This window comes from Amblyomma americanum, chromosome 11 (assembly GCF_052857255.1).
Source record: "Amblyomma americanum isolate KBUSLIRL-KWMA chromosome 11, ASM5285725v1, whole genome shotgun sequence".
NCBI classification, from domain to species: domain Eukaryota; kingdom Metazoa; phylum Arthropoda; class Arachnida; order Ixodida; family Ixodidae; genus Amblyomma; species Amblyomma americanum.
In genome coordinates this window covers 120,066,604-120,093,977 of record NC_135507.1, presented here as the reverse complement: position 1 = coordinate 120,093,977, position 27,374 = coordinate 120,066,604, and the positions used below count along the sequence as shown (strand labels likewise).

The following is a 27,374-nucleotide window of genomic DNA, read 5'->3' as shown; positions in this document are numbered from 1 at the left end:
AACACACCCGGACTCCAAAATTGGGCGGACGTACATTTTATAAATCATCAGAAGTGTATGCCTTCTCATGCCTGACCTAGCATTACAAAGCCTGCGCAGGATGCCAATGGCCCGAACTCCTTTTGCAGAAACTTGCTCAATGTGTACCCGCCAGGAGAGAGTAGAGTCGTATATTACACCGAGATACTTCACCGTCTGAATTTGAGGTATTATGTTATTTCTATAGACCAGGCAGATATTTACTGGAACAGAAACTGGATATACTAACAATGCGCATTTCTTCACATTAAGGGACAGATGAATTCTTCCTAGCCAGTTGTCAAGAACATTGAGGTAATTTTGCAGGGTTTGATAAAGAGTGTGAATGTCACCTGCTGATGCAAAAAATGCAATATCGTCGGCGTACACATAAGTTTTCACATTTTGAATGCATGGAATTGAGCTTAGAAAAATGTTAAAAAGAACAGGTGAGAGAACTGATCCTTGCGGAACACCTCTTGTCTGTGGAAATCTACTTGAGGAAACACCATTTTGGCAGCAGTAAAATTCTCTATTTTCCAAAAAAACAGAAATCCAGGCTACAAAATAGCTTGGGAAGTTGAGTTCCTGTAATCTTAGTAATAGATTCGAGTGCTCCACGCTATCGTATGCTTTAGTGACATCCAAGGTGACAAGCGCAGCAAACTTTTTTCTATTGCGAGCTAATTTAATACGACTCTCAAGGTCAGTATGAGCACGCCAAATTGAACAACCTGGCCTGAAACCAATTTGGCATGGATTCAATACAGCATTTTCTGAAATGAATGACATGACACGGCTGAGAAGGACCCTTTCCACCAATTTCACAAGGTTCGATGTTAACGAAATCGGGCGCATATTGTCTAAAGTTAAGCCCTCCCCTTGCTTTTTAAGCAATGGAACTATTTCAGCAAGACGCCACTCATGCGGTATCCAAGGACCTTTAATAGAATGGTTAATTAGAGCCAACAGGTCGGCAGGAGGTTCATTGAACAATATTTTGATCATAGATGAAGTGACCTTATCGGGGCCAGGAGCCGCTGGGGATAAGCGCAGAACAATTTGCGACAGCTCAGGCATAGAGACCTCAGTGAAATCACTTGAGGTGCATGTGAATATAGTAGGAGAAGGTAAAGCAGATTTAAAGCGAAGCTCTAGGCCACACGCAATATCCTCTAAGGCCTTTGCGATGTCAGCAGGGGACTGAACAAAGGATTCAATGTTGGCAGCCGGAGGAATCACCTTGTTGCGCCTCATGAAATTAAACAAAACTCGTTTATTTCCTGATTGGGAAAGGAAATCATAATGATTTGTATTATACTCCTCCTTTGCACGGGCGACAGTGCGCTTAAATGTTGCTGCAACATACTTATAACCCAGCCAATTTTTTTGGGCATTGATTGATGAGAAGTTTCTTCCAAGCTGCTTTCCGTCGTCTATATGCACGCGTGCACTCAGCATTCCACCAATTGCTCGCGATTGCACCCTTTGTTCTCTTAAGCAAAAATTCAGACTTTTGCCTTGCATGGTCCAGTACTGAGCATAGATGTGCAGCCTTGCTTTCGGCACTTCTCTGAGCGCGAGTGTCTGAAGTGATTTGGAGGGCTGATTTTAGCGTGTCTTTAAAGCAATTGTAATTTATTAACGTGCGCTGGTGTCGCTCATGAAGAGTTAATTTACACGCAAACTTGAAACTAATCGGTAGATGATCACTGTTTGTTGCACAGTCAACAGGCTCCCAAGACATAACAGAGACTCCTGGGGAGGAAAAAGTTAAATCCAAGGCAGAGCAGCATTGACTGCGAACAAACATAGGCAATCCGGAATTGTTGCAGATCAAGTTGTTGCCAGAAGCCCAATCAAATAGTCTAGAACCAAAGCTGTCTGTTTTAAACCGCCAAGTCACATGGTGCGAATTGAAGTCGCCAAGTAATAGAACCTGAGATCGGCTACTAGACATGAGTGAGTCAAGGGGCCGAGTGTCACGCACACCAGACGGGAAATATGCTTTAGCTACCGTAAAGGGCTGTTGACCTGGGACACTGAGGTCGACCGCAAGGATTTCACATTCATTGTCCGCATATTGAAAAGAAATGCATGCCCTGTGGCAAAACTTTGTAGATATGAGCACTAACAACCCTCCCCCTCGTGATGACCGGTCAAGCCGGAACGGATGGTAATCCTTGAGATGATAATTGAAATTTGAAGTTACCCATGTTTCCTGTAAAGCAACTAAATCTGGTAGAAGCTGATTGCATAGGCAATTTAAATCTGTTGAAGCGGGGAATATAGATCGACAATTCCACTGGAGTACAATTAAGAAACCTATCTTGGCGGAAGTGCCGCAGCCGCGACTGCATTTTCTAGAATCCCGGTCTTAGCGTTTTGACTTGCGTTGCTTTTCTATATCTTTGACTGGGGGCAAGATGGACCTGCAATATTCAGAGGAGACCCACTTCGTTTCTGGGCGCGGAGATCAGACTCCATATCCATACAATCCATAGAGGATGCGTCCATAACGCTATGCGAAGGAGAGGCCTGAGAGGTCTTTTGTTGCTCACATTGTTTTTGGCCCTGTGGAGCGGAATCGATTACTACAGAAGGAGGGGTAGCTTCCGAAGCCAAAGAAGACAAGAGCGGAGCGGTGGACGCCTGCAGATTGGTCATCTGAGCAGCTATGACCTGCGAAATGCACGTGGACACGGTTTCCATAATGCGATCCATTGCATTTGCCACAGCTTTCTCAACTGCCGCTGTAATAGCCTGGGACCAACTAGAATCCATTATGGGTAGACATTTGGCGGCCACACTAGAGTAGGCTAAGGCTCTCTCCTTGACTGCGGCAAAAGCCTCTCTCCGCGTGCATCTGCGCTTGTCTATAAGCTCGCTCGAGCACCTGAACTTCTCGTGCTCGTGCAGGACAGTCAGGCGAATCAGCAGGGTGAGCACCGCTACACAAACAACATTTCTCTTGCTGTTCAGGACATTCCTCTCTGCAATGACGTTCGATCCCCACAGGCACAGCAGCGTAAGGCCGATTTGCAGGCTTTGCCGCTGTGGCCAAATCGCCAGCAGTTTTGACACTGAAGGGGCCGAGAGTTAAAGGCATCTACTCGAAAAACCAATGGCCACACCTTAATCTCTGACGGGCAAAATATTCCTGCAAATGTGGCAATGACGGACTCCGTAGGAAATTTTTCTCCGTCAACCATCCTGCTGCATCGATGGACAGCAATCACTCCCGCAGGCGAGAGGTTCTCAAGCGTTTCCGCAGGGCTCAATCAAGAGTCGACCCCTCGGACCAAGCCCTTGGAACATGCTAGATGAGGCGGAATGAATGCGCTCACCGGGTGGTTGGCAAATGACGTACACTTCAGCAGGTCTTCAATACAGGCTTTATCCGGCGACTTGCACAAAATACCACCCCTGCCGAACTGCCGGACGTCGGTAATGTGCATGAAATGCTGCGATGTGGACCTAAGAGCCGCCTGCACGGCCTCCGGGTTGTTCAGTCGGATAGCGCCGCCATCGGAAGGCACTAATGCGACTGGAATGCTTGAAACACCGCTGCGGAAAAAGAGATCAATTGGGAGCTGGTCTTTAGGAAGAGATGCCGACGAAGGGGAAAACCCCTGGCCAGGAGAAGAAGTAGACATTAAGCTCTAGTCCCGCACCCAATCACCCCAGAGCAGGAGCAAACAGGTACAGACAAAAAGGAGAAATTTAGCAAGCTAGAGCAACACCGCCAGGTACTTAGCCACTGCCCCGCAGCTGTATATGTTGGGGGTTCCAGGGTACCTCTTCTTCATTTCTTCTTTCAGTCCCTCCTTTATCCCTTCCCTTACGGCGCGGTTCAGGTGTCCAACGATATATGAGACAGATACTGCGCCATTTCCTCCCCCCCCCCCACCAAAAAAAAACCAATTATATTATATATAATACTCTACTCCACCATGGGGGTGCCCCCAAGGGTAGAGTTGTAATAAGGGAGTAATTACCCATTGCCATTAACCCAAGCGCATCCATACGGTTACAAAGGAAAGCTATACAGCTTTCTCAGAAGGTTCGTAGTGAAAGAAAAAAATGATCCGGAAACGAAGAAGTAATCCAGGGAAGGGTGTCCCAACACTTCTCCAAGGCCTGAGAGGTTCAACGCCCAGCGATCAGCACAGAAAGTCATAGTGACGCTCGTCTTGGGATGACAAGGATGTAATTGTGCTTGGTTTTCATGAAAGTGGCAGTGCCGTTACCGACGAGGGGTACATTGAGACAATTGAGAAGCTTACACTGTAAAAAGTGCACCATAAGGGTGCACTTCTCTGTCTTTTTTTTTTCGAGAAGTGTGCCATGAGGCATAAGTTGAAAAAGGAAAGGGGGGGAAGGAATGCACGGGATTGAAAGTTAAAAGAAGGAGTGAAGAACCGTTGCGCTGAGGTAGTCGCAGAGGTTGTTAATGAAACGGTTGTCCATTGTCCACTTCACGAAGTCGCTTTCGCGGTTCCACCGCAGGCCCACCTCCCTGAGAAGCCGTTTTCTAATAGCAGCCGTCGCTGGGCACGTCCACAAGTGCCGCACATCACATATGTCCGGTGCAGCGCTACAGTGAGGGCAGCCGTCAGATAGTGGCAGATCTTTGGCAAGCCACCGATGACGGACAGATGGTGTCAGAGCCGCCCCTGCCCGAATCCGGCGCACAGATACCTCCTCCTGCCGAGTAAGACTACTGGGGGAGAGGGTGCGAACACGGAGGAATTAGAGCGCGTGTTCGCTGGCGCAGAACTTCGGAATCGGAAACGTGGGACAGGAACGGATCTGGGGGCAGAAGGGAAGGTGGCGGATCGTCTAATGTATGAAGATGAGTCATAGCTTTCGCTTGAATGTTATGTGGATCCTGAGCATGGCCGCGAATCCAGTGTATGCGCACAGGACATGGATACTTTGCGCAGAGCCCATGAATAGATTGTGAAATCTGGAACGTTCGTCGAACAGCCTTAAGCTGTTTAAGGGCGGCGCGGGAGTCGGTGTAAATGTGAACTGTATTGAATGTTGGAACGAGCGGAAGGGAAGCAATGGCATTGTAAATGGCTTGAAGTTCCAATGCCAGGGGAGTGCACGTATCCGCAGTATACGTCGCGCGAGAGTTGAGATGCGGATGAGATGGACTATACACAGCAGTAACTCCCCTCTCTGCAGAATGAGATGCATCCGTGTATAATATGCACCCTTCAGGCAGATACGCTGCTGATACCGACGGGGAAACAATGGGACGATTGTCAGTGAGCTGGCAATAGGACCACGGTGGAAGTGTCTTTAAACGATGAAGTTTGATAGACTGTTTTCGAGCTCTATTTGCCACCCGTTGGTCGATGATTTCACTGAGTGTATTAAGTTGGGCGAACTCCTGTAGCACAGGTATGGGTGTTAAACGAGGCAGGTATGTTATGACGCGCATAGCCTCACGATTGATAGCTTCAAGGGAGTCCCACTGTCTGCGGGTGAGACGCTGAAATTGAGCCTGATATACTATCCGTGGCTGAAGGATAGAGCGCACAAGCTGGCGGGCCGTATGAGCACGTGCGCCACCAGAGCGCATAGCTATGCGACGAATCAGACCTAGAGTAGCGTGAGCCGATTTACGGGTGGCTGTCAGCCACGGGGTGCCAGTCCCAGATGTATGGAGGAGAAGACCAAGAATACGAACAGTTTCTACCTGAGGAATCAGAGAATTATGTACCGTAAAATTTAAAGGGGGAGCTTTCCGTAAGGCGGCTTTATTTCCAATTCGAATGAAACATGATTTTGTAGGAGAGAGTGTTAGACCCAGAGGTGGGAGGCGAGATGTCAATACATCCAGCGCGTGTTGAAGGACCGACTGATGAATAGACGCATCTGGATGACAGCACCACATGGTGATATCATCGGTATATGCAAGCACGCGGATAGAAGGGATGGTCTCTAGGGCTCGAACAAGAGGAATTAAAGCCACATTAAATAATGTGGGGACGAGAAAGGAGCCCTGCGGCACTCCTGTATTGGAAGTGAAATTACCAAAGGGCTTTCCGTGGACACGCACGCTGAAGGTTCGATTTGCTAAAAAGGCGTGAATGGAGAGGAGGAACCGGTGAGGGAGACCAAGAGTTTGAAGGGAGGCAAGAATGGCAGAGTGAAGGATGTTATCATATGCCTTTGTTATGTCTGTGGCGATTACGGTTCGTATAAGGTGACTCTGTGGAGAGTGGTCAAGCACGTCAGCAGCCAAAGTAGCAAGGCCGTCCTCCGTTCCAATTTGTGGGCGGAAACCAATTTGGGAATCTGGGTAACAAACATGGGATTCCAGCCACCATGATAAGCATGCGGCTAGAATGTTTTCATAAAGCTTGCAGATGGTAGGGGTAAGGGAAATTGGATGAAGAGCCGAGAGAGATGCTGGAGGCTGACCTGACTTGGGTATTGGAACCACAATAGAATGCTTCCAGTCTCCCGGCATGACGCCAGAAAGCCACACTTCGTTAAAAGTATCAAGTAGCGTTTCCAAAGCCCTCCCTTCCAAGTTACGGAATAAGGAGTTAGGTATGCCGTCGTGCCCGCGAGTAGTAGTAGTTTTTAAACGGTCAATGGAGGCCAGCAGCTCTGCCATGGTGAGGTCAGAAGTAATCCCATCGGGGGGCTCTGTTACCGATAAGTAAGGTGGAGACGTAGCGGTGCAGTCATGGTTTGGAAAAAATTGACGGGCCGCTTGTTGTGCAAATGTGTCCTCATCCACATTGAGCGCGAGGCGAATGCTCTCTGTGTAATCTGCAAGCTGAGAAGGGCGCTCCATGGCGTGAAACACTCTCCAAAGATGTCGATTGCCCTGCGTAGAGGACAGGCGGGCACACCATGCAGCCCAGCGTTGCCTGCCTAGCCGCTTTGCGTAGCGCCGCGCCCGTGCGGTAGCGCGGTGAAGAGTAGGAAGAGCCGAAGGGTCATCGGGGTGACGAGTAGCGTAAAGATCCGCCTGGCGACGAAGAGCCCACAGATTCAAGAGATGTATGTCCGGGTTTGGGTCGTCTTCATTTACAGTAGTGGTAATAGTGTGAGTAGCGAGAACAGCAGATAGAGTAGACAATGCTGAAGAGGTGTTGAATGTAGATAAATGATTGTCTGCGCGTACAGAGTCCCATGATGTTATTCGTACAGTGCGGCGTATTTTCCGTAGACGCGTAGGCGTGAGGGAGATAAAAATAGGGCTGTGATCGCTACCCCAAGTATCAGAATCAACAGCCCAACGAGGGTTACCGGGGCCTAACCACCAAGTCAAATCAGGTGAATGCGGGCCACCTCGTGGGCGGGTAGAAGTATTCGGGTGGTTTAAAAGTTGAAAGGAATGATCCGAAAAGCTCCCTTGGATGTGTGAACCCCTTGAGGAATCCGATGGGTAACCCCACGCAGTGTGTGCGCCGTTGAAGTCACCACCAACTAGAATAGGGATACCCGAGTTGGTAGAACGTAGAAAACGAACCCATCCCAGATTGGGAGATGCGGAGCCAGGACGACTATAAAAAGAAACTAGAATAAGGGGTGTGCGTGCAGGTTTTACGAGAAGGGCGACAACCTCTTGACGTGTGTTGCACCACCGTGAAAGGTCGAGCTGTGTGTGCGGAACTGAACTGTGAATATAAATTGCAGATTTACCTGGGCTGAGGGAGGAGGCGGTGCAACGGCGATCAGGGATAGATGGTGAATGGTATGCGCAGAAACCTGAAAGGCGTGGGAGTGCATTATGCTCTTGCAGTAGGAACGCCCATGCCCTCAGCTTTCCGTCGCGAAGGCGGATGTTCACTTCAGAGGCCTTATTAGCGAATCCTCGACAGTTCCACTGCACCACCACCGATGATGATGCGCTATCCATGACGAGGCCGAAGAGCTTCCACGATGAGGGATGTCACCTGCTTCATCAGCGCTAATATCTTATCCACTGTCGGGGTAGTCACGGCTAACAGGTGGTCGGCACCTGATTGTGGGCCAGTGCTTAGCCTAGGCGATTCCTCTGATGATTGCTCCCGAGTTATGAGAATTCTTCGAGAGGATTGAGAACGACGGTGTTCCCGGCGCTGGGTGAATTCGTCTAGTCGGCGGCGAGCCTCCGCGATTGCATTGTCTAAAGCTGTGTCTCCATCTGTGGTATCCACACGTGATGGATGCACTGGACGTTTTGGCGTACCATTTGATCCGGGAAGGTGAGCCGCTTGTGCATATGTACGCTGGTGAGGAGACGTATGGTGAGCAGCAGGCTCAGATAAAGGAAGTTCAGGGAAGTCGTTGTCGTCACATGCGAGAGCTGCAAAGCGATTACTTGTAGGAACATCCATTTTTGCAGGTGACTTGTGAAACTTCTTCGCTTGCTTCTTCTTTGGACAAGCGGGGGAGCGAATGTCATGGTCCGGCGATTTACACAGGGCACAATGAGCTGTTGGTTCATTCATGTCGGCCACAGCTGCTGGATTAGGGCAGGTATTTTGCATATGTCCTTCTTTGTGGCAGTGATAGCAAAAAATACGACGAGGTCGGAAGGGCTGTGGTTTGACGATCGCACCGTAGTAGGTAAGGTACTTCGGGAGAGTCAACGGGCCTTGCAGGATGAGCAAGTATGAGCCCCGGCGACCCATAGGCCTTGCTTGCAGTACAACATGAGTTGAGCAGCGAATATTTGCGCGCACCTCCTCGGGAGGGCTCGTGCTGTCGACATGATAAACCATGCAGCGGAGTGTGTCAGGACCAGATGCAAAATATATTTGCACCGGGACATGCTTGCTGTCATCCAGGGGGATCCGCGTAACTGCGCAAAGTTTCTGGGCGTCCATCAAGGATGACAAGTTTACCGTGTTGGTGTTTGATGGGCGATGGACGACAAACCCGCAGTAGTTCGAAGAGCCAAGGGCATGGTCAATTGTGGCTTGAACATTCCGGTCAGGGATGGCAGTCATATCAAAGCGCAATGTAGGCTTGATGGTAACGCGGAACGAGTTCGCAGCAGGCGGAAGAGAGCCTTGACTCACGGGAGGCATCTGTGGAGGAGGCTCAGACGCTGGTGACGGCCCTTGGTGGGAATACTGAACTGGCGCAACGGGCACAGTTTCTTGAGGGAGTGCCACGGGCACGGAGGCGGTAGAGCAGTCCATGTCACAGGCCAAAGTCGTAGCATCGGAAGACGGCGCAGGCTGGAGGCCCAGAGGCGCTGACGATTGCGTGGACGTGGAGGCTGCGTCAGATGGCAACACAGCGGGCATCCGCGTAGCCGTCGTCGACAACGCAGAATCCATGCAGACGCGTAGCGCGGCCTCGCTCGGCAGCGCCGAGCTAAGCCTAGCTTGCCCCTGAGGGTTCCGGTTGGGTTTTCTCACTTGAGAATGCGCCGGCCGTGCCGGGAATTTCTCTGCAGGGGCGTCGTCAGAATTCGGTCTCACGGAGGGCACTGTCCGACCCACGCCACACGCGAGAAGACAGCGAAGAGCGAAAACACAGACCCAGAAGCAGACACACCTATAACACACACCTATAACACACACCTTCCCAAAAGTTGTAAAGTATGGTTGTCACACGCGTACCTTGGGAGAGTGATAGTTACAGTTGCGCCCTACTGCGTTTTGCTTCTGCAGTTTCATAGGTTTTAATTGTTTTAAAAGCCGCTGGTGAGTTTTTTTTTTGCACGCCCTCTTAGAGGGAAGCTGAGCAATCCCTACGAAATGGTGTTGACGACCTAACTTCGCGCAAGAGTTGCGGCATTCCCAGGTATACGACTATGATACCAAGATGCGTTTTTCAGGCATGTATGAACTTTTTGCGACGGAGTTGCATTTACGATGTCTGCATTATGTTATCAGCGTGATTTGTCTGAACATATCTGAAGAAGAAAAAAGAGCTAGCATAAGGAGGCGTGGATTCAGCATCTGCCACGTATTTATGCGAGAGAAACACAAGCAAGTATAAGCGTCAGATGAATGATTCAGACAAAACTACTGAAGTGACAGAGTTCAACACCGAAAAGTGAAACGCCACGCACAATACTTACTTGCCTATACGCGCACACTATCCCCACGTTCATGTATGTCATTTGAGCGCACACTCATTTGGGGTCAGTGATGTGTAGCAGTAAAGCTAAAATAAGTTAGTTAATTATCACATTATGGTGGCACAAATCAAAGCCAGAGCTGCACGCACCAAACCCGCAGCTGTCATTTAATGGGAAGCGGCAATAATTCACATCATTTTAAAAACAGGCCTGACTGAACAGGGCAAATCTGTTCAAATACTATGAGAGCACCCGTGTGCCCTTACTTATATTTACGCCCGAAAGAGCTCCTAAACTCTTACACCCGTGCAAATCGAAACGGTGCCTAGGTACATTATCAGCGCTGACATGCTGAGCGCACCTTAAAAAGAAAAAAAAACAAGAGAAAATACCTCTGTGAAAAGGGTGCCTTCATTAGTGCTACTCCTTTAAGGGTGCAAACTTTGTAACTCTGTAGAGAAGCCCTAAAAAGGAAGAGACTGGATAAGAATGTGAAAAGAAACCATATTTACCGAGGCAATACCCGACAGCATACATATTAGAAAGCAAATCAGGTGATCGAGAAATTAGGAAGTTTGGTGGCCCCCATCCACTGCACAGCCGAGGCCTGGCGCCCTCGGCATTTATATGTTCGACCCAGTGACAAATAGCCTTGTAATGGTGCAGTGGTTTGACGGCACTAACGATATGAAATCGGCCGTGAGGAAGTAGGTGCCGAACCGCACACCTGCATTTTTCAAAGAGGACTGAGAGCTGACTTCCACTTTGGCGCTAATGTACCACTTGTGAAGGAAACTGCATAGCGTATTTTTGATGAACAGCGCAAGGGACGAGGACGGAGACAGAAAAGGACAGACACAGCGCTGTGTCTAAGTAGACAATGGTTCCTTGCGCTGCTCATAAAACAAGATCAACCAACTAACCTCAACTTTTTCTCTTGTGTGCATAGAGGACTACCTTTGTGTTGAGAGCGTGCACAGACTCTCGCCTCTCTTCTCACCGCATCGTCACCTATCGCGACCCTCATTCTTCTCTTACTCCCCTTCCATTATGCAGAATAGCAGGGCATATATCAATCTTTCTGGCCGTCCTCTTTGCCTTCGTTTGATTAAATTCTTTCTTTCTCTCTCTCTTTGTATTGATAAAGATTTGCTCTACAAACATATACAGTATGAACGAGGTGTATCAGTTAATAAAAGAAAGATAGAGTAACTTTTACATTACTTTTCGTACAACCGTAGTAAGATGAGCTGTTCCTGAGCTTCTCTTGGTGAGTACAGTATTTCATTTGTTCCGCAGTAGAATTGGCTACTCATGAAAATGATAAGCTTGTGTCTTCAGAGTGTATGAAAACTATGCGTTATTCACTAATGTTCAGTTTGTCATTTATGCAAATGTTCATCAATGAACAGCCAAGAATAATGCTTTAGAGAGATAGCCCTCCAGAGATCTGAGAAACAACATAGATAGGCGTTTAAGTGTCGTTGGTGCTGTCGGCATTCCACGTAAATATGCAAAAGCCCCCTAAATTTCAACAAAAACTGCAATGCTCAAGTTTCATTGTATGGGCGTCATGATCAATTCGGTTGAACGCCTTTGAGCAGTCGATAATACCTTTTACAGCACGTTGTATTCGCGATAAAAAGAGTGTAAGATTTTTTCCTTCATCTGCACTAATAACATGAAGTTTTGCATAGAACGTTTCTATATCAGCAATAATTTTCTGGCCCGCCCCGTGAAACACTTCCGCTGCTTTTGATGCGCGCGCAATCTCGCTTTTGCTAATACGTCTTGTTATACAGAGAACATCACTAGTAGAACTTCTAGGTCTATTATTTCCTGTGTAAATTGGCCAGCAAAAGCAATGCTTTTCTGCAAAGCGAATTGACAGCCTGGTTGATCAACAAGAAGATTTCATTTCGGTCGCCGTGCATGCCTCTTGAATGTGTGGCAGGAAGGTAACGCTGCCCCCGACACACAAACTTTGGCTGCACCAACACGTAGTACCACTTCGAACCACTGAACGAGAACGAAACGAAAATGCACTGTTCATTTATTCATTTATGTTCACCTACTACAGCCCCACATTACGGTACCCCATGAGGCAACAAAAAATCATGAAGTGCGAACAAGTAAGTCTTAAGCAGCCGTATTCAACAAATCGTTTAAAAAAAGAAAGGCCGCCGCCATCTGGAAGACGTTGAAGTAACGATCGTTAGCTGTTTGGTTCACTAGATGAAGAAAGCGAAGAAGAACGCGCCGCTCGTGTCGAGAAACGGAAAGTAATACGCTATGAAACGGGGTGGATTGCCACCATGCTAGGCTACGCGTGCACGCACGCCGCCTAGCGCATGGATGGATGGATGGATACGGCTGAACCCTTTAAATCGGGCGGTGGCTCAAGACACCTAGCCATGACTTATGAAATTTTACTCTTCTCTTTATTTTAGCCACCAATCCGATAACCTTCGCTTGGTTACTTCTACCCATTTAAAATCTACTTTCCCTTCACTGTCGTTAAACCCCAATGCCATGGATAAATCAGCCCCACTGCTTTCCACTGTAGGGTGAAGCCCTTTACAGAAAAGTATCAAGTGTTCAGCCGTTTCTTCCTCCTCTCCGCACGCAACGCACAACGTGTCTATCTCATGGTACCTGGCTCTATATATCTTTCTCATAACTCCCGTCCTGGCCTCAAACAACAAAGAGCTTCCCCAGCAATTATCATAGATATTTTCTTTGGCAATTTCCTGCTTAAAATTCCTGTATGTGTCCAGCAACGATCACCGCCTAGCGCCATCTATCAAAGAAACTACGATGCACGTCTATTCACAGTAAGTTTTATGGTAGTAGGCAGTTTCCAAAAGTGCTGAGGCCACAGACTTTGAAGGTTTTTTGAGCAGAAAGGTTTACTTCTTTTGTTCTGTGACGCTCAGCGAACTTAGTGCTTTTGGAGATATTCATCAAGGAAGGGTACATTAGTCAAGTTTCTTACTGCATGGAAGCAATAAGAAACTTGACTGAAGTAGCAGCATACATACGTAAGCAACTTGAAGAGATAGGAAATATAGACGCCTAGCCAAAGGGAACAATTCCTGCTTGAAAATTTCGCCCAGAAACGTAAAAACATTTTTGCTCCAGAGAATCATGCGTTTTAGGGGTGCTGTACTGACTACAAATATTAGTGTAGCGCCTCATTCCATATGCGTCTGCAGTTTTCACCCAACAACTGCTGTTATTTTTTTTAAATGCATCGTTTTCTTGCTAAGCGGAAATCCCCGTGGCATAAAAGAATCCTTGACCTCGATCTAATCGCGCAAAAGAAGGTGTTTATATATAGCGAAGTTTCATTCGAGTTAACATTGGGAAATTGGTTTAATAGGCAATCTACGATCATTCATAAATATGCTGAGGTTAAGCTGCATTTTTTCTGTGTTTCGAATTTACATGGCAGTCAGATCTGTGCATTATTTCATCATGCCATCTCAATTCTTTCCCGATTTCAAAACGCTTCTCATACAAACGCCCCGTGTAAATATGCTATAGACTGTGTACCTGGTCAGCAGTGGTAGTGAAGGAGATGTTAACCCGATTATGTGCGTAAGAAAGGTTGTTTATGTGGATATTGAAATTATACCCTAGGGCCTTCGAATGAGCTATTCAAGGATGAGTGCAAGTTGTAGTGGCAGCTACCTTAGAGGAGAGCAGAATCTATGCATTAGATCAAAAGGAGCTTATGTTTCCCAAAGTGTTTCATTTATGCATTCAATAATCAATTTTTAAAAATCTTTGAATATTTCACTAGGCGGCACCAACAGAGGATATTTATTTGAAACCCACTGCAGTCAAAGCATCATCAGAATAGATTGGATTGGTCAATTCCAAGAGAGAAGAACGCATAAGTGACACCATAACATAAAAAATGAATGCTAAAGCAAGTTGAAGATCGAAATGCGTGCTGTGCACTACTGAGAAATTCCTATTGAGCGATGGATAGTTGTTTGCTTGACCTTAAAGGCAGTTTCTTTTCCCTCACAGCGAAAATATATTAGATTAATGTTCATAAGCATGAAAAATTAAAACACGGAATACTTTCACAAGCGCGCACCTCGTAATATTTTCTGCCTTGCAGTGCTCTCAAATATGACATCTTAGAATACACTTGATAACCATAAGGAAGTGGCATATGCAATACGCAAACTGTGCGAACAAACGCTCCTCTTCTTTAGCGTTACCGTCATCGTTCTCAAACCTGGAAGTAATGCTTTACTGCTAGGCTCTTTTTTATTCCCGTTTGAATGCATGCAACACAGACAGTCCTACACGGCGATTTAGTCTAGGTTAATTCAAAGCATCAAAGAAAAAAGGTGTTCATATAATACTACGGTCCTGAACAGAAATGTGACCAGTGTCCAGTTTTTAAAACGCGGACTATTTTCTTCCCCTCTGCATCAACGTCCAAGGATGCTTATGTAAATATGACTGATTCAATCTGAGCGCATTCACTGCACCTATGCGCACGATTAATTCCTGCACTGCCTTCGTTACAGTCGTTAGCGCGTTCCTTGCTAAAATACTCGCTACCTCCTTTGATGCATGTCTTCTCACCTCGTGAAAAAGTGAGGAGAGAAAGAGGCCGGGTTGTCCATTTCTGAGAACTCTGGCAGGTTTCCGTGCAGTATCCAAAGCCTGAAGGTCAGCAGCACAACTAACTGCAGGAAAAGGATGTAAGAGTAAATATTAGACACCACACATCTAAACTTAGGAGGCAAAAAATACAGATCCAAGCGGTTTTTGAAAGGGCTGGTTGGAACGTGAGTTCTTTGCAATGCAGCTTGAAGTTCTTTCGTAGCAGCTAACTTATGCATGCTTCACAGGAACTCTTTTGGAAGCAGAAAATTACCTGTAATAGAGGAGGACGCTCCTGACTAATACGTTTCCCTGCGATGTAGTTCTGCATCACCGCGAAGTTTTGTCCCTGATTCGAAAATTCAGAAGGAATTCAATAAATCTTGCCTAGTCAGTGGATTAGAGACAGTGCAACACTACTCTCCCCAGTTGCTTTGGGAAGAGGGCATCAACATAATTTTTGGTTTTTCCTTCTATTTTGTACGGCTGTATTTATAAAAAAAAATCAGTTCACCTGGCTGGTACGCCGTGTAAATTTAACACCCAGGACAAAATTCAAAAGTACCTATTTCAGAACTACTTGAAGAAAGAAGTAAAAATGGTTTGAATAATGAGGTTGGTGTGCTTAATGGGCGTCCGAATTGAAATCTGTAGGATCACGTGAACTGCACATAAAGGTACGGGATTGCTGTTACTGGCCCTTGCTTATGTTGTAGGAGGGCAGTTGCAATAGACTCCTATCTTGTAATCCAGGTTTTGACGGAACGCTGTCTCGTCAGGTAATAGCATGGTTGAACAAGTCTTGGGTCACTGGCCAATTGAAAAAACAGTTGATGTTTCGGGACCTCGACGGGTTCCTTTTTCACAAATCTCAATAACAAACAAGGAACCCGTAGGACTTCCGAAACGTCAATTGAATGTTTTTTTGACAATTGGCCAGTGACCCAAGACTTGTTCAGACTCCTATCTTACAACTGAATCACCGCCGACGGCCTACTTCCTTGAAGAAAACTGATCATCTGGCCACACTCGCTAGCGTGTCAAATTTCTTGAGAAGCATCGTGCTCTTACGGCTTATGAGAAAAGGGATTCTCCCAGTGTCTGCCGCCTATCTTGCCTCCCCACCCGAAAACTAGGTGTTAGTCGCAGCGAACTCTGCAATGTTATAGCTTCTTTCATGTCGCATACGGGCACAGCGCTCAGAATTTCTGAAACCCCTACGGCGGCCACAGTCCGATACAAAATTTACAAATGACGCATATCTTCAACCCAGAGCTACTAAGGAAATTCTGCAAAATTTTCCAAGAATTCAGGAATACTGCGCAGCACTTCGAGCAGAAAAATACTGCAACCCAATTAGAATATTGATCGCACAACGATGACGGCTATTCCAAGCCAGCTAGGAAATAAAGAATCAACCTAAAGCGGCGCACACGTGGGCTTCACCGCACGAAGCTGTTGTTGTGCTTCGAGACGTGTCCTCGAATGCGCGGCCGGTCGAAGCGAAATTAGGGCCTAATTCCGCACCTCTCACCGCGCCCGGAATCGATCGGTGAGCCGCCGTCCTGTATGCTTCTCTCCCGGACGTGAGATAAGGCAGACTCGAACAACGCTTTGTGTTTTCTTTGTATACTTCCAGACAATACGCTTGCCTTCCGGAAAAATTTCACATCTCAGTGCCTTGGCAGTGACTCTAGCTTATTTCGTTGCCACATCATCGTTCTTGATTTCTTGCCACGCTTGAATGATTTAAGAAATGGCGTAGTGCTCTCCAATAAAGTGTGTACGAAATTCGCCTCCACAACCGGTGCTGCTCTGAGCACCGCCAAAAGTCGTAATCTCTAACTTGAACCTAAATGCCTGCAACGTTATGTAGGAAACTGGGCCACGTTTTCAGTTGGCAACGCTTCTGTTTTTGGACATTTGAAGCGCCTCATCGCGAATTATTTAATTTTTTTTGTTTCTTAGTGAAACAAGTCGGTTTCGTAAAAGACTTTATAACAGCAATAGCGGCAATCCAAAAGCGGAGCTCGAATGTGTGGCCACTGGCTGCACCTCACCTGACATAGTAACGACGTCATTTATATCGCTGCTAAAACAATAGGAAGCGCGTTTAGTGACTAGAAAATTGTAATACATAGAGCGACGCCGTCCACATATATGCAAAGCCCGCAAATAAGAGACGACAATTTCTGTTCTGCACGCAGAGCACGAAAAATCTTCGTACTGGAAGGAGCGGCCTCCCCTGCGAAAATCGGCTGAACTGAGGTAAATAAAATGGATAAATCGAAAACTGATCAGTGCAGGTACAAACCGTCACACAGCACCGTACATTGATAGAGGGGATAAAAGCAAAGAAGGCGTCACTAAGGAAAAGCTGAATTTCGGCCTACATCAATAGTTTACCGATTTCTAATGACGTGAACGGTTATTAACTTAAAGCACAGCTTCTCGAAATTTAAATAATTATATCGGTACCTCCAGCTCTTTTCGCAGGTGCATAGGGGGGCGTATAAGGCATTTTCTTGAGCGCGGTACATTGACAATAGGTTACACCGGCTTTCATTCCCAAAATGATGCTCAAAAAGACCTTTTAGGTCACGACGTCCCGAGTTTTTTTCATGTGACGGGATACGGCATCACGTATTTAAACCCAAGCGTCCGAACAATAAATCCGTATTTTGCTTTTGGAGAAAGATAAACATGGCCAGAAAAAGTCCTAAAACCCATGATTATTGAGAGCGAATATGGCCTGAAGTTCTCTTCACTGTCTATTTAGAAAGCTCTCAAGAGACGCGGCTTTAGGGGCCTTGCAGGGGATCTCAGCCAATCGCACCGATACGAATCTCAAGCCGATGTGATTCACTTTCTTATGTTGCTCCTCCGTGAGAAGTAAGCGAAAATATATACTTACTATTGCTGTCAGCGTCAGTAACTGGAAGTCCCGAACGCTTCTCCGTGATATCTCTTGAATGTAAATACGGCAGTAGCTCCTGTGAGAGATAAAATTGAGAAGCAAAATTTCAATGAGCCGTATAATGCAGCGGCTTTCATAAATCAATGTATTGGTTATGAAATTACTCATGCAAAGGTACCTCTCCCATCACTCATGCTTTAAGAGCCCATTTAAACTCACTAAGGTGGTAGTCTAGGCGTGTTGATGATTCATGATGGTAATTTACAGCGCAAAGAAAGACGAGGACACGAAGAAGGCACTTGGAACACACGAGCGCTGACTTGCAACAACTTATTTCAAACCTCGGCGCCAGTATATAGCTGAAAAAAAAACAGGGAAACTTAACGCATGCGCAGTAGGCGACGCAATCACACGTTGACGTAAGCATATCAACTCCTTACTGTTTTTCAGCTATATATACTGATTCGAGGTTCAAAATAAGCTGTTGCAAGTGAGCGCCCGTGTGTTCCATGTCTCTTCCTTGTGCCCTCGTTTAAAAAAAAGGGGGGGCTTAAAACCTAGCAAGCAGCCGGCAGTAAGACTTACAGAGGGCAAGCCACTTGTCTAGAACACATTCTTGGCATGTTTCGGGTTTAACAGGTGATATCTAGCGGTAACACTGATTAAAAATGGGTGTGGAAGTAAGCACGCGCATCCAAATTCGAAGGTCGGTCGGTCGGTCGGTTCTTCGTTGTTCCGGAATGTTCTAGTAACTTTGCACCCTTTATCTAGAATGTTCGCTATCAGCTTTAAATTGAGCACGGCCGAGAGCGGCGGGCATTCTGTTCGACGACCGCCGAGCACGCTTGTTCCTACGCAGCCGCCGAGTGATTCAGTCGATTGTGGGCTCAAGTCAGCCACAATTAGGAGTTTTGTTTAGACACCATTTTCGCAGCCTTTCTGCTCTCCGGACAGTCACCACTCCGTGACAATACTGTCACGGCGTTGGTGACGAGGCAGGGACCCGGCAAGGGAGGTCTCGGCAGCACTGAAATACACACCGACGCCAGCAACATGGACCTCGGCGCGGATCTCGTGAAACGCCAGGATGGCGTTGAACGATTCATCGCTTATGCAAGCCGCGCATTGTCACGCGCAGAGATTAAGTATTCCACGACAGAAAAAGAATGCCTCGCGATTATTTGGGGAGCTGCGAAATTTCGCCCCTGTCTTTATGATCGCCCTTTCAAAGTGGTCACTGAACACGACTCTTTGTGTTGGTTGGCCAACCTGCGTGACCCATCCGGACGCTTGGCGCGATGGAGCCTTCGACTGCAGGAGTTCGGCCTCACCATTTTCTATAAGTCCGGACATAAGCGTGAAGACGCCGACAGCCTCTCTCGTGCGCCTGTCGAACTCGCATCAACTGACACGGACGACATCAGTTTCATTGGGGCTATCCATTCTTCTGATTTTTCAACCCAGCAGCGCGCCGATCAAGTGTTCTGACCCCTCATCGGTTATCTGGAAGGTTGGCCACCCAACATTCCTAAATCTTTTTCTCGACACCTGTCGTCGTTTTCCCTGTAACGAGGCGTGCTCTATAAGAAGAACCCTGGTTCCAGTTCGCGAGCGTACCTCCTTGTCGTGCCGACAACACTTGAAGAGGAAATACTTTCTGCGTGCCACGACGAACCAACCTCTGGCCATTTGGGATACTCTCGTACGCTTTCAAGAATACCCCAGCTGTTCTCTGGCCCCAAACTTCCACTTTTGTAAAACGCTATGTGCAGAGCTGTCGGCCGTGTCAGCACCGTAAGGCCCCGGCCGCCAAGCCTCCGGGGCTCCTCCAACCTACTGCACCAGAACCTGCCCCATTCGACGAGGTCGGCATGGACGTTCTCGGCCCTTTCCCTTTGTCCTCGCGTGGCAACCGAGGCGTTGCCACGAGGGCGAAAACGGGGGCGAAATAGACATACATACGAAAGGACGAATGTAGCATTCGTCCTGTCGTATGTGTGTCTATTTCGCCCACGTTTTTTCGCCCTGCTTCGTTTTCTCAAGACCAGGCTTGGGTATGGATATCTGTTCGTCGGCGGGGCTTGTCCGAAAATCTCATTTGCCGCTATTTCGGTATTACAAAGTCTTGCGGCGCATCAGCGACGTTAATTACGAGGTACTACCGGACGCCGCACTTTCACAGCAGAGAAGCCGTCGACGACTGTCCCGTCCAGAGATCGCCCATGTTCTACGCATGAAGGCGTATTTTGCACGGTGATCCCCAAGATACTTCGAGCCTTTCTCGTATGCTTGAGTGTGCTTGTGTATGCTTGTGTTCGCGCGCTCTTCTGCGCACGTTTTTAAAAAGGGGAGGAATGCCAGGTGGCGCTGAGGCAAAATGGTGTTGACGCTTCACTGATTTCAACTCGTAGCTGTCTGTGGTGTAAATTACCGCGTGGAACAGAAAGAGCCCTATTTGGCACACTGTAGCCGTCTAGAAAGCAGCCATTTCACTGTAAAACGTACTCTCATCGGCACAGTGAACTTTACAGCAGCGGTCGCGCCAGTGCAGCAGCCTTCCTCGCCCTTCTGTCGATTCCAAGGGTTTGCGCAGGAATAAGTACGACCAAGCCACGTGACGCGGAGTTACCACGTACCGAAGGGAATCGCCAAACGGATTTTCAGGCGTCAATGCCCCCCCCCCCCCCCCCTATCGTTGTCTGTCCCTCTGCGAAATCTGTCATATTAAAGCTGACGGTCAAATGACGTCAACTCGATAAGAAACAATACCCTTGAGCATGGCGGGTTTCGAACCACAACCTTTCCATTCCTCAGCCGAGCGTGCTAACGACTACACTACTTCCTGCCAATTTTTTATTCTTTATAGCATGAAAATAGTGCCGAACATAAAAGTGTAAGCACGCTTACGCCACAAAACACCAGACCACCCAACGCCTGTATGAACACTCCTTCAAAAACATCAAATGTCTGGGAGGCACACACATGCATCCACATATCGGAGCCAGCTAGGCGGCTCTTGCAGGGTAGCATATACTACTCGCACCAAAGCGCATTGTTCACGAAACAAAGATTTCGACGACCGTGGTGATTCGGCGTGGCGGTCCATCAGGCGGCTCTTCCAGAGACTAAATAGTCCTAGCAACATAAATAGATCATATGGCACAGTACTGTTTTTCCTCTGCGGGTAAAAAACGAATACTGTAGGGTGTGATGTCAATGTTCTTCTTAATTGTTTGTTGTAAAATGTCCCAGAAGAAGATAGCATCAATGCACAGAACAAAACAATGGTCAATTGTCTCTGGTGTATTGCACAGGCGACAATTCACCGTCCATGGCGCAAGCATCTCCTTAGCATGAAGCCATGCCTTCACAGGCAGCGTTGATGTGTGCAGCTTAAAAAAGAATGTTTTCGCGGGAGAAGAGAGAGAGGGTTTATTGATAGGAAAGGCAGAGAGGTTGGCCTGAAAAATAAATATCTGGCCTGCTACTCTGCTCTGGGGGACGGGAAGAGGAGATAAAAGAAGGTCACGATGGGGGACGATGATGATGGGAGGAGGCAGATGAAAAACTACTTAAAAAAAAAACACTTTCTGACATCACAAACGCGAGACAAGGTGCGTGTTGCTCAAAAAGCGTGAGAGCGCTCGCGTTGCCTTTACAGTTCTAAAACTATCTGGCCAAGCGCCGAGGATCAAATCCTCAGAGAGGAGCAATGTGTCTATAGGCTTCAGAGCAGATGCGAGTATGAGTCTTTCACGTGCATACGCTGGACACGCCACTAAAACATGTTCTATAGTCTCTAACACGCCACATGTGGTACATTCCGGGGAGTCCGCTTTTCCTATTAAGTGCAAGTATTTGCGCGTGAATGCTACGTTTAAACGTAGTCTGCGGATAACGCATGCAATAGGGCGAGGTATTCCGCGAGGAACTGAAAAGGCATTGTCGGATCTAGCCGTTTAAGGCGGATGTGGCGGGTGTCTGGCAGGGCCCAGTACCTAGCCGTCGCCCTGCTCATCCATTCCGAAAGGAGACAAGTTGTGTCCACTATAGAGAACGGTACAGCTGTACGCAGGCCACTGCTAAGGCGCTCCTTGCTTCAGCGTCGGCGGTCTCATTTCCATCGAGTCCGCAGTGTTCGGGGATCCACTGAAACACTATACGGTGGCCGTTTCCCTGAGAAAATGATACGAGACTAATGATATCAAGAGCCAGAGCTTGGTAGGCTGTGTGGCGTAGGAAGCATCCTAAAATGTGTAGCGCAGGTTTACAGTCGGTGAAAATGCACCACTCATGAGGCGGTTCTCCGCAGATGTGGCGAATCGATTCCCGAAGGCCCACAAGCTCTGGAGCGGTTGCAGTAGACTTGTGTTCCAAAATGAATCTGCGGGTCGTCTGTTGTGCAGGGATTGCGAAAGCTGCTGTTGATGCATTTGGAGACGCAGATCCATCCGTGTAGACGTGCACACATTTGTGGTATTCTGACCAGATGTAGGCAAGTGCGAGTTGCTTCAGTCCGCTAACCGGCATCGCAGACTTGTTGATTATGCCAGGGACATGCAGGCAGACTGAAGGCTGAGCCATTACCCATGGGGGCTGCAAGGAATGATGGAAGCGCAGTGCGCGTGCAAAACTGCTGTCCGGTCGCTCATCAAAAATCTTCGTCAGCGGGTGACAGCGGTGCCGTGTAAGCGCACGTAAATATACACGATGTGGTTCGTGTGACAGGTAGACCGATATTGGGCAAGCACGAGATTCCTCAATCGTGCCTTTGTTCGAGGCACAACGTGGTAATCCGAGGCATATCTTGAGCGCCTGTGCTTGGACACTCTCTAATGTCCGCAAGCAGGAAATACTCATGTTAGAGAGTACAGGAAGGCTGTAACAAATGTAGCCAATAAAGAGAGTATATTAAAGTCGAAGCAAGGAGCTCTCCTTTGGGCCCCATTTAATGCCTGCCACAAAGCGAAGCACATGGCAAAAAAGAGTGAATCTTTTCTTTAGCATGTTTATATGCCTCGACCATGACAGATCGCGGTCAATGATAATGCCTGGAAAATCTGTGGTGGGAGACGTATGGTATTGCAACCCCTTGAAGAGTTACCGGGTAGTGGAAGACAGACTTGCGCGTGAATGCGACCACAGCACATTTTTCAGCTGTCAAGTGCAAACCCTGAGGCAGTAGGTACCTTGAAGTAGATGACACAGCACGTTGTAATCTCGCACGCATTTGCGGACGTGTCGATCCCGACGCCCAGATGCAGATATCATCAGCATAGGCACTGATGTGAATGTTAGTGGGAAGTTCATTCACCAGTCCAATCAATGCCACGTTAAATAGGGTTGGGCTAAGAACTCCTCCCTGAGGAACTCCACGGCAAACCTGATGACGGGTAGTCTCCCCATCAGGCGTAGATATGTAAACAGACCGGCCGTTGAGGTAGCTCCCAATCCACGAATACATCCGGCCGCCAACGCCAATGTCGTCAAGGGCATCAAGGATGGCGTCATGAAGTACATTATCGTAGGCCCCTTTGATGTCCAAGAAGACAGCAGCAACGAGTCGGCGACAAGTTTTTTATGTTCCACTGTCGATATGAGGTCGATTACGCTGTCAATCGAAGAACGTTCCCTCCGGAACCCGGTCATCATATCCGGACAGAGAGCATTCTGCTCTAAAAACCATTCGAGCCGCGCCAGCACCATTTGCTCCATAACTTTGCCGACGCAGCTTGTTAGTGCGACTGGCCGGTATGAGGTAAGCTCATAATGAGGATTGCCAGGCTTCAAAAGTGCAACCAGGCGGCTGATCTTCCAGTGTTCTGGAACGATTCCGGAAGCCCATGTATCATTGTAGTAACTGAGCAGCACAGTTCTGCATTCCATGCCAAGGTGAGAGAGGGACGCGTACAAAATCCCGTCAGTACCAGGTGCAGATGGACGCCTACACGAGGAAAGAGCAGCTTCTAGTTCAGGCATCGTGAATAGCATGTCGTAGTGGTCATCTGGTGAAGGTGGTACAAAAGCCTCCAAACTGGTTGATGGTACCATAGTTGTGCCCACAACCATTTTGCAGAATTCTGCTACCTCTACATTATTACGGCGTTGGTAAATAGACAGGGCATGGAAAGGATCGCGGGAGAAGAATTGCACATTCGCCTAACACGTTTTAAAAAAGCGGAGTCAAGGAACTCCAGAAAAGGTTTCCGATACAACAGTACACGGAACAAATACTCTGTAAGTGTCTGGGTCATCTGCCTTCTGGAGTCTAAAGGCAGTCTAAAGAAAAGCGCACAGTGAGGAAATTGAAGGTGACAGCAACATCCTTAAGGAATCCCAATAAAAGCCCCTCACGACTGTGTCCCATCGGTGCGAATAGGAATGGCAAATGAGCCTAATAAGCATGGCTAATAAAAAAGGGTAGTTTGAAGATTTAAAAAAAAGCGAGACAAGCTGATGCACGAATAAGTGAACAAGGCCGTTTCCACCGGACTCTAGAGAAAGAAATAGGTTATCGCGACGCATAGGTTCCCATTGGGAACACCATACGAATGTAGCGAATACTCTGTGCATCACCTGCACTTTCTTCCTCGCACAGTGCAGAACGTGCAGCACATAGGCAAGCTTTGCAAATAAAAAATGTTGCAGACTTGAGCAAACATTGATAGTTCCCTACCCATCCAAGCCTGGGTTAGTCGCCTCATGGAGACTATCTGACAATTCCAGTAGGTGCCACTGTTGCGAATTTGGTGAAGAGGAACCCGTAGGTAGTGAAGGGGCCCGCAGTCCCAGCTTATGCGACTATAATGACTTGGCGTTGTGCCCCAATGGCCCAGCCAAAACCCCTTCGATTTATTTAGATTATGAGCCGCACCTGATACCTCGCAAAACTGTTCAGTCAAATGCAATGCCTCAAGCACACACTTTCTGTTAGAACAAAAGAGGGCGACCTCATCTGCATAGGATAAAATCTTAATTTCAGACTGCGCCAAGGAGAAACCGCGGATAGATCTGCAGTTAAGAATACTGAGGCAAAGGGGTTCAAGATATAGGGCAAACAACAAAGGCGATAAGGGACAGCCTTGGCGAACAGATAATTTCAGTGGAATAGGTTCGATTAGCTCTTGGTTAACATTTAGCCTTGTATAGAACTCCTTATAGCACATTCGTATGCCCCAAAGCAAAATATATTGAATATTTGCATGCTCTAAGGCCGCAAACAAGAAATAGTGACGAACTTTATCAAATACCTTGGCAAGGTCAATCTGAATTAGAGCTACTTGTCCGATCTCATCTGATACTGTCTCCATTACTGAACGTGCAATATGAATATGGGTTTGGATGCTGCGGCCTGTGATACCGGAGACCTGATGCGTGCCTATTAAGTGAGCGACAACTAGCTGCAGACGATTGCAAAGAACCTTTCCAAAAAGTTTGTAATCTACATTACAAAGGAAAATTGGACGATATCGCTCACCTGTTTTCAACCGATTTGAATCTGCGCTTTTTGGGATTATTGTAGTATGCCCAGAATAGAAATCGGGGGCCAGAAAACCAACACCGTAAGAAGCCTGGAAAACCTCCATCAAGACAGGTGTCAGGCAAGTGGGAAATGTTTTGTAGAACTCGCTAGTAATGCCATCTTGCGCAGGAGATTTCTCAGCCTTCAGGTCAGAAATGGCAGATTTAATTTCGTCCAAAGTGATAGGCCCCTGACAATAGTGAAAACAGCGCTAAAGAAGAAGCCGGAAGGCGAAACGAGGAAGTGACAGGAAAGAGCGCTGACTGACAACTGAATTCATTGAGCGAAACTCGCGCAATATATAGGAAGGCAGTGGCAAATATAGTCAGATGCAGTCAACGTCACATGATGCAAAGAGCCAAAAAGCGATAAAAAACAAAACAAGGGCTGTTTTCACTATTGTCAGAATGGACCAACTAGTCCAGCAAAAAGTTCTGCTTGATAGGCCCCTCCACCACAGCACGCTGCTCATCGTCAAGTCAGGGCAATGCTTCGAATAAGTGACTGTAATCTGATTTCACGTTTGTGCCCACACAACCACCCAACAGCTTCCGATAATAGTGAAAGAAAGCCTCAATAATACCAGGATCATCCCTGTATGTGCAACCGCCATACTGAATTTCGAATATTTCTTTAGCTAGGGCAGTCTGCCTTTCATCACACAGGGCCCGACGGGATGGTTGCTCATTTAGAAATCTACAGTTCCTAGATCTTATCAAGGCTCCTTTGTATCTTTCGGTCTCAAATTGCAGAAGCTCTGCTTTTACGGCAGTGATATCTTCTATATAGGCACCTGGGCTAATCCCCTCTAACTCATGTCGCTCAACTAAAGTGTGGCCGAGCTCTCGAAGGTGATATCTCTTCAAAAACGCGATTCTTGCTGAGGCTTCAATAGCAATGTTTTTCGTTTCTTCCTGTTTCTTCCTGCCAAGCCATATGTAGTTCTCCTTGTCTGGACATCATTGTTTTTCTCTGCCCATACCATTTTTTTTTATTTCCACATGTCTGTAGACCCTCCTTTGAATCCAGGCAGGGAGGGCAGAAAAATACATTCACTCAATACAAGGGCAGCAACATCGTAAAACACCGAACAATAAAATTGTCTAATGTAATACATTAAGTTATTTATTCAATTTATGTTTTTTAAAGGGCATATTTCCAAATAAAATGCAGGTGGCTAAAGTAGTAGTTATTTACAAGAAAGGTGACAAGAACTCCCTTGGAAATTACAGACCTATTTCTTTGCTCCCTGTCTTTTCTAAAGGCTTAGAAAAGCTTATCTTCTCTCGACTGCAAATATTCATAGAAAAAAATGATATTATAACAGGATGGCAGTTTGGATTTCGGAAGAATAAATCCACTGAGCTTGCGCTTCTTCACGAGAAAGAATATATCCTAAACAGTTTTGAAAAGAAACATATCGTGCTAGCTACCTTCGTAGATTTCAAAAAAGCATTTGATTCTCTAAATCACGAACTGCTGATTAGAAAGCTTGAAATGTATGGAATTAGAGGTCTTCCTCTGCAACTTTTACACTCTTATCTTTCTAATCGTGCACAATATACAACCATTAATGGTATTGAGTCTTCTTTAAAGAATATAAAATGTGGAGTGCCGCAGGGTAGCATATTGGGGCCTTTGCTCTTCAACTTATTTATTAACGACATAGTAAACATCACCGACCAAGCATCGTTTTTTATTTATGCAGACGACACAAGTATTTTCCTCTCAACGAATGAATGCGATTCCCTGATAGACAAAGGAAACAATATTTTATGCCAACTAAACACCTGGACAGAACTAAATGGGTTAAAAATAAATCTGAATAAAAGCAAGGCTGTTATCTTCCGACCAAGGAATAAACTTCTGCATACAAATAAAAAGCTACTACTTAATTCAGAGGAGATTGAGATAGTAGAAAAATTTAAAACACTTGGAGTCGTCTTTCACGAAACAATGTCATGGGACCATCATGTAGATACTATCTTGCCTAAACTCGCTCGAGTCGTAGGACACCTATATCGCCTGAAAACAATGCTTCCTTCGAGGATCCAGGAGCTCATATACAAATCGTTGTTTTTGTCCCATTTAAATTATTGTCACCTTGTCTGGGGCATGACCACTCTGAATAATCTAGACAAAATTTATCTACTTCAAAAGAAAGCGATAAGGTGCATATTCCAGCTTAGTTTCAACCAGCATACAAACCAGTACTTTGAAGATGCATGTATTATGAA

At 46.8% G+C, this 27,374-nt stretch overlaps 1 protein-coding gene across 1 annotated transcript in view; it reads right to left on the bottom strand.

Moving 5' to 3' along the window:
- LOC144111525 (protein O-mannosyl-transferase TMTC1-like) overlaps positions 1-27,374 on the bottom strand; it is a 311,970-nt gene that overhangs the window by 77,426 nt on the left and 207,170 nt on the right. Inside the window, exons 5-6 of the mRNA XM_077644851.1 lie at positions 17,613-17,691; positions 14,678-14,781 (exon numbers count right to left, since the gene is read on the bottom strand). Of these exons, the coding sequence (XP_077500977.1) occupies positions 14,678-14,781; positions 17,613-17,691 (183 nt within the window). The remainder of the gene's footprint in view (positions 1-14,677; positions 14,782-17,612; positions 17,692-27,374) is intronic.